Consider the following 11,641-nt stretch of genomic DNA (forward strand, 5'->3'; position numbering starts at 1 on the left):
GTTAACTAAGGAAAAGAAGTTCAATCATGCACACGCATAACTCTGAAATTTTATTGAAGGCATTTATGGTGTTTTGAAGCGAGATTCACAATCCTAAAGCAAATGACTCATTTTCCTTTTTCAATGCAAAGAGACATAGTCGTTGTTTGTTTTGTTGTCCATAATTTCATAAGGAAATGCAATATTCATGATGAGTTATTTATGGCGTATGGGGAGAACACTGGTCAAGAACAAGGGGGAAAGAGTGATTGCCAAAACATACACGATATGGAATGGGGTTCAGAAGGCAACAAATACATAACTAATTTGTGTAACCAAAATGCAAATCAGTTAGGGTCAAATGCTTCAAATTAAATTTATAGGATATTATTTTGATTTCAATATGATTTTGTGGATTTAAAAATATTTATGGTTGATTTGGATTTGTGTTTGATTTTGATTTATGCTCAATTTTAGATTTTAAATGTTGTTTATATATTTTTTATAACTATTTAAGAAATTAATTTGATTATTTTATAAACAGACACTTGAATTCACTAAAAAATAAGACAAAAGGGTAAAATAGTCATTTTTATAATTTAACACAACAATTCAAAGGTTTCAATCAAACAACATGTTAAACATTTGGATCTTAAAATTTTTGATCCTCTTAGAAATTCAGACCTCTTAAAAGTTTAAATCTTAAAAATTCAGATCCTTTCAAACAACCCCTAAGTTTAACATTTATTTTTATACATAAAATAGGTAAATATAATGCAATTATTTTGGGGCCCCACAGGGTATTCAAGACAGAACTCCCCACCCCAAAACCCGAAAAAAATTATAAATTACCCCCATATGGAAACGGGGTCTTGTAGGGTCAGTGTCCCACGAAGATTTTTGACAATCATACCCATGAGTTTGATTTTCTAATTCATTAGAGCCTTTTACTTTGGAAGAAATTTTCGGTTTTACCGGGTAAATCTGCAAAAAATGTAAAATCGAAAAAAAAAATTACAAATATCCGGTATTAATGAATCTAAAATCCACGAAATGTTAGATGCTTACATTTCTGTCAAACTTAAGTGGTTTTATGTCATTATTCCTATAACAATCAAATATGTGTACATAGTTGACTTTTAGGGTTTATGATGACATAAAAACCATTAAGCTTGGTAGAAATGTATGCAAGGATTTTAGGTTCATTAATTCAAGATACTTGCAATTTTTGTTATTCTTTGTTGTATTTCTGGTTCATTAAACCCTTTAGGTTTGCGAGAAATTATTAGTTTTACCTTTTCTTCTGCTAATAAAACTCCTTATATTTGATTTTTTTGGTTTAAACAAAAAATCATATATATATATATATATATAATCAATTGCATGAGAACATACAACCTCTGACTAAAGTTACAGTTTACTATTTTTTTCCTGATGAAAAAAGGCCATGGAAGTGGAGATGAACTAAAAGGATCCACCATTTCAAAAGTCATGAGTATTACTTATGACCATTTTCGTAACACTTTAGAAGAGTTTCTTTTATTGGTAGCTTTGCAATAACAAGAATCATTTCCCGATGAAACAAAAGGCATGTGGTGTGCTCCATTTGCACTCCTAGCAACTTTCTTTATTACGAACTTATCATTGTTGCCTCCCATTAGTACATGAAAATGAATAATTTTTTATTTAAAATCTTATGTTAGATTCTCTAATTACTATCAATTTTATAAGTGTTTGTAATATAAAAAGATACACGTCTCTCTTGGTTGGTGATAATGGAGAACAACGTCTTCAGCCTCTGATCTCCGATCGGAATTCATCGGTTCTAGATTCTTAAAACAAATTATGGGAATACCTTAATATTTATGAATAATGATGAATTTAACGACATGGGTCCTTAGGAATTAATTCGAGGGTGACACGTTTGATGACTTATCTTGATCATGATTGTCATAAACGAATTATAAATTGTAATCAAATCAAATCAGATCTTTGTATGGTTTTTTTTTATTATTATTATCTATCAATAGTCAACAACTAATTATATAGAAATAAAATCATCTTGAAATGTACAAAATAAAAAGAAAATAATTGTAATGAATAGTAGAAGAAGGTGACATGCATGGGTTGAGCCGTTGAGGTGTATGTATTGTCTCCATGCCTCTTGATGTTTTGAATTTAGAAAAAGACGGCAGAAAGCTACAATGTAAATGGAGGGATACCAATTAATGAAAACAGGCCAAAACGAAAAAAAAATAATAATAATAACTAGCACCTAACATACATCTATTAAATTCTAGCATAAATTACAAATAATGACCCAATACTTTTCTATTTTTCTGATTTAAACCTAAATTTTTTGTTCATTTCCAAGAAAATTCTCAAGAGGGTACCTTTTTGGTTGGCAAATTAAGCTCGTTTTCAAGTTAACTCCTATCTTTAACAATTTGACATTTTTCTGGTTTGAACCTAATTGTTATTCTGTGATATTCTATGATGATTTAATAATGAGTTTGTGGTGATTTGAGGATGAAACATGCCCTTGGACCAACAATACAATTTCTAACCAATAAACTCCGGTTTATGTATGTGGACACATCAGATAATGCATACATAGATATGAGTACTATGAGTTGTGACATGTTTGACCTGTTTAATTTCATCCTCGTATGATTGCATGTCAATAAACATGTCTCATCCCCCACTTAACACATTTCTAACAGCTAGAATAGTTAACACCCTCGATAAACTTCAAAAACCTCATAGAATATCCAGACCACACAAACTAACCAAAAACATGTAAAAGGCATAAATGATGAAACATACTCGCGAACATGCTAAGTGTATAAGTTACAAACCTTAAAAACCTAATAAAATGTCTAGATCATATAAAGTTATCTCACCCATGAACTCAGGCATGAAATGATACATATATACGATAATTTTAACATCTTTGATGTCATTTAGCATGCAATATCATAAAATGAAAATTACCATTTAAACATATAAATTTATCATATCATTGTCACTATAAACGCATCATCAAAGCATCAAACATCATGATCACCATTAACTCATCATATAATAGCAATTACGTTTAAGCCGGAAAAAGAAAGTCTTTGTAAAAATAGAAAATATTAGGTCTTTTGTGAAAATATTATGTTTCATAAATATTTAATAGAAATAACTAATTAGTAAATAAATATAAATATTTAAAAGTAAAATATAAGAGGTGAGGTAAATGAAATATGATTAAAGGAGGAGTGGTTAAATGGACAAGCCGAAAACTTTAGCCAATTAAAAAAAGCTGTCTTTAATAGTATTAAGTGACGATAAGTTGTCGATCCAAAGAAAAAGACTATAATAATAACAATAATAAATAAATTAATACATAAAAACTTATATTGAACATGCTCTAAGCAGAGTGAAAAATACCTCACTTTTTGAAGATTTTCTTAAAAGTAAAAAAAAAAGTTTAAATGAACCCCAATGACACACATGTTTCATCGTTGGGTTTTTTTTAGCAATACCAAAAAAAAGGTTTAAACCCAAAATCTAGAACATGTTTTGAGTCTTGTACTAAGTAGTAACTAACCATAAACAAGCCTAGAAAAATCTTTTGAGACTTCCATTAATTGGCCATAAATATTTCAATTATTTTGTGGCACCATACAATGCAAAACAAAGGGTCTATTTCAAAGGACAGGTGCATGGTTTAATGCCCATATTTCAACTTTATACAACTTACTTTTAAACAGGCACGATGGGTTTTTTAACCAAATATGGGAAAAATAGAAATTGGTGTGGTGTAATTTAGTTGGTTTATAATAATGAAATTCAAAAAAGGTAGGAAACACATCATTGATGGCATTAAATGATGTTACCAACTAAAGTTAAGGATTACCCATTCTTAACGACACCCATGACTTGCTTCATTTCAATTTTCAAGTACATGATAATTCTAGTTTGAAAAATGACATTTCTAGTACCAATTTGGAAAATAGCTTATTTGCTTCAATTAATTGCTTATCAAACTGTTTTTTTTTTTTTTTGCCAATATTCGAATAAGGATTGACAGACTCACAAACCAAATTGAATAATAATTCCATAACATCTGTTACATGATAAAACAAAATAAAAACATAACTTGTTTTTCTGTTTTCTCCAAATGTTATAATAATATTATAGTGTGTGGTGTTTGTGGATTTTTTGAAAAAGTTATTTGGGGCCAATGTCCTTGAGAGCACAAATCTGTTCCTCTCCCATTGCTGACATAACAGTCACAACCAGGTCCTTCCCCTCTCCAAATCCATCCTTTATCTGTGTGCATCAACATCAAAATCAATCAATCTCTTTCACACAATAAAAAGAAAAGACCCACAAAGGCTCCACCACACTCAACTCAATGAACACCACAAAGAGGGTATTCATGTCTTTTTGCACAAACAAGACCCCCACCCTGTATTCTACATTCTTGGGGGGGACAAAAGTTATATTCTATTATAAGTTTCAGTCAAATGCACATCAAACACAGTAGAATCTATATAATGGATTCTACATTTCTACTTCACTTTTTCAGAAAATAAATAAAATAAAAAATACCTGAGTGAGGAGAGCATCATCGGTGGGGAGTTTGAGGTCATCTTTGGTGTTACCATTTTCAGTCAGCAAACTCACCTGAAAGAATATATATAGATATTATTATCAAAATATAATCACAATTTTATTAAAAAAAAAAGATTCAGAGGCCAGAGTAGAGAGTATCATACAAATCCATCTTCAGAAATATCAATTAGCTGGTAATCGGTACGATTGACATGGGGGACCTGTAAAAGAGAAAGAAAAAAAAAATAGTTTGATCAGAAAAATGAAGAGAATAATTACAATGAGAAAAAGAAGTGATATTACATACATCACAATTATGGGATGATGGAACAATATCTTCAAGTTTTTTCCCGTTAAAAATGTCGATTGCAACAAAGTGACACTTGGCATGACCATGCTTGCCAGTCTTGGAGGTGGAAACTTCCACAACCTATTGCCATGTAAGATTTAACAATACATTAGTGATTAATATATCTTCAATATATAAATTTATAAATAAATAATATGTCTGAATTGTGATAGTAAAGAAAAATAAACAATTTAAGTAAGGGACCCATCTATAAACATTTGAAAGGCTTATGGATAGTGGAGATAGGTTGTAAAAGAAAAAGGATTATGGAATATGGTACGATGATAAAAAAGAAGCTTATGTATGATGTATATCAGGCACATTCATATATGTACACAAGACACGTATATATACTTAAGTATGTCAAGTGTCAACAATGTGACTACTACTTTCAGTTGATGTCAGTATCTCAAGGCTAGGAAAATCAAACTTCAATTATACACAAACAAAAAGAAACCACAAGAATCTAATGTAATCTAAAAGGAAGAGTGGCTTCTCACGACACTATGGCAGTTTAGGGTTTGTTAAATCTGTTGGAAAATTTGAATGCTACATTTGATGGATCTTTTAAACAAATCCCAAAAGCAAACAAAAATCTAAGCCTATAGCAAGAACAACAAAAGAAAACCCAAATTGCAACAAGAATCCTGAAAGCACCCACATACGCAATCATAGAACATCACATAATAAAATTTATATACAGCTCGATTGATTCATATGAAGCATTTCGTATTACGCAAAATCAAGACATACAAACATGTTGACTCGAAACAGACGAAAAGCAACATAAACCCTAACCCTAACAGCATAATTGAAAAAACAATTCGACGCAAAGCAGCAAAACGCATAACCAATAGAACATGATAAAGAATACTGTCTAAAATTAACACAATTAAATAAAGTATATAGCTACGCAACACGAGGATTTTCCAAAACAAAACTGAGATTAAAGAAAGATGTTAACCTTGCAAGCACGATTCTTGATCACGATATAACCATTCTTGCGAATGGTACCGGCTTGCTGAGGGTAAGTCTTGGAGGCTCCGGCATCGGCCTTGGACTCAAACTGATGCTCTTCGTCAGACATTTTTGATCGCTTGATTCAATTCGATGGTATAAGTAGTTAATCTCGATCAAACTGCAACGAAGCAGGAGTTTGTGCAGATGGATTGAAACTGATTATATATCTGTGTGTATAGGGTTTGCTACGTAGGGACGAAGAAGTGTTGGGCCGTGGATATTAGCTTTGAAATTACGCCGATTGACCCCTTTTTTAGGTTCCTATTCGCTTATCGCTTATCACATCTTTAAACCTTGCACGTTTTCCATATCACCATATTTATCTTCTTGTTTAATAGTATTCATCAAATATAAAATAACGGATGATTTGATATCATGTTTTGAGCTTATTTTTAATTATATTTCTTAAGATATTGATATTGCTATTATTAAAAATTTTGTTATCATATATTAAAAGAAATGATCTCAATGACTTATATAAGAAAGCTTATCTCATATATTTTTGAAATGAATGATTTCGAAGAACATTTATTTTCATAGTGGTTTTTCTATTTACGTGGTTCTTCTCTCATTTTCATAATTTATTTTGGTTTTTATGTCACATGTCATGTTCTCATTCAATTTATCAAATGTCATGTTATTTTGAATTAATTTTTTTTCCCATATGTTATTTTATAAGTTTTTTTTAATTAAATTTTACATAATACTTTAATGTAATAATTACAATGAATTAATAGCATCTCCAACCAACTCTCATTCTTTATTATTTCCCACATTTATTCTCCCATTCATCTCCAACCCTACTCTATTTAGAGTATCTTCAACTCATTCTTATTCTCCATTTTTCCCTCATTTCTTCTCTCATTCTTCTCCAACCCTCCCTCATTTATTCCCCCATTTTGGGATATGAATAGTATTACACCAAATATGGTGTTATACTATTCATTTCTCCCAAAATGGGGATGAACTTTGTGTTGTCGGTTTTAGTCTCTCTGTTATATATTTATACATTTTTAGTTCATTTTTACATTCTAATTATAATTTAAATATAATATTTAATACTTATAATATTTTGTTATATATTAAATTATATTAATTAATTATAAATATAAAGTTTGTTTTTTGTTCATCAAATTCATATAAAAATTTAAATACATGTTGACATTTTAAAAAACGATAACGTATTTTATAAAAACTTGTAATTAAAATATATATTACAAACACAATAACATATGATATTAAACATGTAGTTAACCTATATAATACAATAATAATCTAATAAAAACCAACAAGTGACAATACTATTATTTATTTATTTAATATTTATTTAAAAGTGTGTGCGTGTAATATTTTTATAAATGTATATATAATATTTATTTATAAGTTTATTATAAATATAATCTTTTGTATTTAATATTAATGTAATGAAAAAAAAATATAGATTATATATTTGTTAAAACTAAATTAGTAGAGGGGTGTGTTTGACAATCTATGTAAGTTGGATTAATGGAATATATTTTTTCGGGGTAAAAAATTGAGTAGCGTTGGAGATGAAACACTATTTGTCCCATTTTTTACTCTATTCGAGGGGGGGGGGGGGAGATGAGTTGGAGATTGTCTTATTCCCCTATTTTGGGGGAAATAAAAAGTATAACACCAAATATGGTGTTATACTATTCATTTCCCCCAAAATGAGGATGAACTTTGAGTTGTCAGTTTTACTCCCTCGTTTTATATATGGCTAATGTCATAAAAACCCTCAAGTTTTTAGGGTTTTGTCGGTTTTGCCCAAAGTTGAATTTTATGTCCGTTTTTACCCTAACATTTTCCAAAAAATGTTCGGTTTTACCCATTTACCGATAATAACAGGTTACCATTATTTTAACTTCACAAAAAAACCCTTAAGTTTACAGTTTTTTACGTTTTTATCCTTAAGTTTATAATTTTTTTACATTTTTACCCTATGTATTTTTTTCTTCATATTATACGTATTTATGCAGAAAAATCATATTTATATACGAAAAAAATTTAATTAAATATTGTATTTACATTTTTTTAAGGTTATATATATATATATATGTGTGTGTGTGTGTGTGTGTGAGTTTTTTTCTTGGATAAACCATTTAAGATGTAAAAAAAACAAATTAATATGTTTTTAGAATTACAAATGCGTATTTTTATGTATTTAAAATATACATATCAATAAAAAAAAACCTTGTTCGGTCGTAAACATGTATATATAAGTATATACATATATTTTTAGAAGTGAAATTATATATTTTGATATATGTTTTTTTAAGTATAAATATATTTTTAGAAGTATAGATACATATTAATATATAAAAATATAAAAATATGTATTAATACATCTAAAAACTATATCTATAAAACACGTATTCATAATTCTAAAAATATTATTTATCTTTTTAAATGGTATAACCTTACAAAAACACACACACACACAAAGAAACATATATATATATATATATATATATATATATATATATATATATATATATAAACATGTTTATGATCGAACAAGTTTTTTTATTGATATGTATATTTTAAATACTTAAAAATACGTATTTGTAGTTCTAAAAACATACTAATTTGTTTTTTTGTACATCTTAAATGGTTTATCCAAGAAAAAAACCATATATATATATATATATATATATATATATATATATATATATATATATATATAAAGAAATAACATTAAAAGATGTAAATACAATATTTAATTAAAAAAATTTCGTATATAAATATGATTTTTCTGCGTGAATAAGTATAATATGAAGAAAAAAATATATAGGGTAAAAATGTAAAAAAAATTATAAATTTAAGGATAAAAAAAGTAAATAAAAAAAAAATAAAAAAACTGTAAACTTAAAGGTTTTTTTTGCGAAGTTAAAATAATAGTAACCTTTTATCACCGGCAAAAAGGTAAAACCGAACATTTTTTGGAAAATGTTAGGGTAAAAACGGACATAAAATTTAACTTTGGGCGAAACCGACAAAACCCTGAAAACTTGAGGGTTTTTATAACATTAGCCATTTTATATATTTACACATTTCTGGTTTTTTTTATCTACTAATTATTATTTAAATGAAATATTTAATACTTATAATATTGTGTTATATATTAAATTATATTAATTAATTATAAATATAAAGCTTGTTTTTTGTTTAACAAATTCATTTTAAAATTTAAATACATATTGAAACTTTAAAACACAAAAATGTATTTTACAAAAGCATATAATTACGTACTATAAATATAATCTTATTTATTTAATATTATTGTAATGAAAAAAATATAGATTATATATTTGTTAAAACCAAATTAATAAAAAAGGGGTGTGTTTGACAATTTATATAAGCTAGAAAAATGGAATATACTTTTTTGGGGTAAAAATTGAGTTGAGTTGGAGATGAAACACTATTTACCCCATTTTTTACTCCATTTTTTTGGGAAAATAGAAGTGGTTAGAGATAGTCTAAATCCTCTCTAATAAATGAAAGTAATTTTTGTCACTTGTCATTTTCTCATTCAATTTGTCAAATGTCATTTTGTGGTTATTCTGAATTAATTTTTTTTTTTCCACATGTCATTTTATTAGTTTTTATATTTTATTAAATTCCACATAATATTTTAATGTAATAATTGCAATAAATGTAGTAATAAATGGATATTAATTTCACTAATAAACTTACCTTTTAATTTTAAAATTCCCAAAATTAAAGTTCATTACATTCTTTTCTTTATTTAAATTATTTTTTTAATTTAAAAGATAGAAAAACATTTCCATTAGAATAAATCATTATTTTTCTTATTTTCTTATAAATTCAAAATTCTCAAATATTTTGACATTTATATTTAATTTTTTTTTAAATTAACCCATGTAATACATGGGTCTCACAACTAGTGCAATAATAAATGAATAACAATTTCATTAATGGATTTACCTTCTTATTTCAAAATTCTCAAATTAAAGTTCATTAGTTTATTTTGTTTATTTATTTAAATTTAAAAGATAAAAAAATCAATTTTAATAATTCATTATTTTTCTTATTTTCTTATAAATCCAAAGTTATTAAATATTTAGACATTTATATTTTATTTTTTAATTAACTCATGCAATACATGTGTCTTACACCTAGTTTTTTACTATATGGTTTCGGAAATGGTAGGCTTATTTTACATAAAGATTAATTGCAAAAATGAAACTACAATGGATCTAAAGATTTGTGAAAAACTTCGTGTACAAAGTTTTTCCATGCAAATAGAAGTATGTAAAAATCACTTAAATTATATCTTAGAAAATAGTAATATTCTTCAAAAACTGAATGTTCCCAATATTTTATGAGAAAATATTACCAACAATTTCGAAAATAACCATATTTTCAAAAAATTTAAGCTTCTTTGATTTTTGTTCTTTAATCTTTTGTGTTTTGTAAAATGATTGCATGTTCTATTTGTTAGAGAGATCGCTAAAAAAAATAGAAAACACGAAGTCACCGTATATGTATATTATGTCATAGACATGAGTAAATGAAATTCCACCAACAATGTGAGTTAGAGGTCCTAGACGATCTGTTTGTCGGTATTTTTCGTCAATCTAACTTTGGAAGTATTTTTGAATAAAATATCATCTTATCCGACCTAACAACCAACTTTACACATACATACAATTCGGATGGTTGTGCATGACACTTGAAAAATAATGTTTTATATCTCTTGTTTTTTTTATCTTTCATGTGAAAATGTGTCGAAAATTAATCTTTCATGTGAAGGTGTATCTATCAAGAGATAAACATGCATTATTTTTTGTGAATTATTATATAATATGTAATGTAAAATTTGTTATAAATAAAAAAGCTCTATTATGTAATGAGTATATTCCTTTAACTAAGAACCACTCCTACTATCATATGTACAAACTCTATTTCATCGAGATTAAGTCTTAAAAATCGCCTATGAAATCATATGTTTCGTATAAATTTTTCATTAAGATCGAGTTTCTGCAGTTCATGATTTGAACATTATAGTTTGTGATTACGACATTACATATTGCATGTTACAGTTCTTCACAGTTCGAATGTGACAACCCGAAATTTTCATTGTATGATTTCCACAGTTAAACACTTCAAATAATATTCAAAAACATTCCAATACATTTTTGGCCGGATTTAAACCCGTTTGGTGTTTTATTTTATTTTCAATCAAATGATTTAAATAAAAGGAAGTGACGTAATTAGCGACATGTAACAAACCGAACAACTCGACACCTTAGCTAGGTGTTTACGGCCAAACAAGGGAGTTTGGGCCGTAAACACCCTTCTCCCCAAGAACTCATGCATATAGCATGAGTTTACGCCTTTGTCCTCATTTTCCCACTTCTCACTCAAGAACACTAGCTTTTTCTCTCAAGTATCATCACCTTCTTCTTCCAAATCCACCAAAAATGTAAGTTTTTCTTCCTGGATTCTTTCCTACAACACTTAATATAGTGTTTATACTTCTTTTCATCCATGGATTTCCGATTTTTACATAGATCTTCAAAGGATCTTCAAATCACCAAGAACACATTTGTGTTTTTGGGTCCTAAGACACCTCTACAAGCTTCCTATAAGTAAGTAAACTCTCTCTAACTAGTTATTTACTTGGTGTGCTTGTTAAATCCG

General features: G+C 27.6%; 1 protein-coding gene across 1 annotated transcript; it reads right to left on the reverse strand.

Annotated features, from left to right (window-relative positions):
- Positions 1–4,050: 4,050 nt before the first annotated feature.
- Positions 4,051–6,214, reverse strand: LOC145059013 (eukaryotic translation initiation factor 5A-like). Its single transcript, XM_079006909.1, has 5 exons — positions 5,898–6,214; positions 4,892–5,014; positions 4,749–4,805; positions 4,582–4,656; positions 4,051–4,299 (listed from the first exon to the last, which is right to left on the reverse strand). Exons 1-5 carry the CDS (start codon positions 6,018–6,020, stop codon positions 4,198–4,200), a joined length of 480 nt encoding a protein of 159 aa, XP_078863035.1. The 5' UTR covers positions 6,021–6,214; the 3' UTR covers positions 4,051–4,197.
- Positions 6,215–11,641: the final 5,427 nt, after the last annotated feature.

Source organism: Lactuca serriola, chromosome 1 (assembly GCF_051521515.1).
Source record: "Lactuca serriola cultivar US96UC23 chromosome 1, Lser_US96UC23_V15, whole genome shotgun sequence".
NCBI classification, from domain to species: Eukaryota; Viridiplantae; Streptophyta; class Magnoliopsida; order Asterales; family Asteraceae; genus Lactuca; species Lactuca serriola.

Coding starts and splice junctions, on each gene's coding strand:
- LOC145059013 (XM_079006909.1), bottom strand. CDS start 6,020: ATGTCTGACGAAGAGCATCAGTTTGAGTCCAAGGCCGATGCCGGAGCC. Junction 5,015..5,897: donor TCAAGAATCGTGCTTGCAAG/GTTAACATCTTT, acceptor ACATGGCAATAG/GTTGTGGAAGTTTCCACCTC. Junction 4,806..4,891: donor CATCATCCCATAATTGTGAT/GTATGTAATATC, acceptor TCTCTTTTACAG/GTCCCCCATGTCAATCGTAC.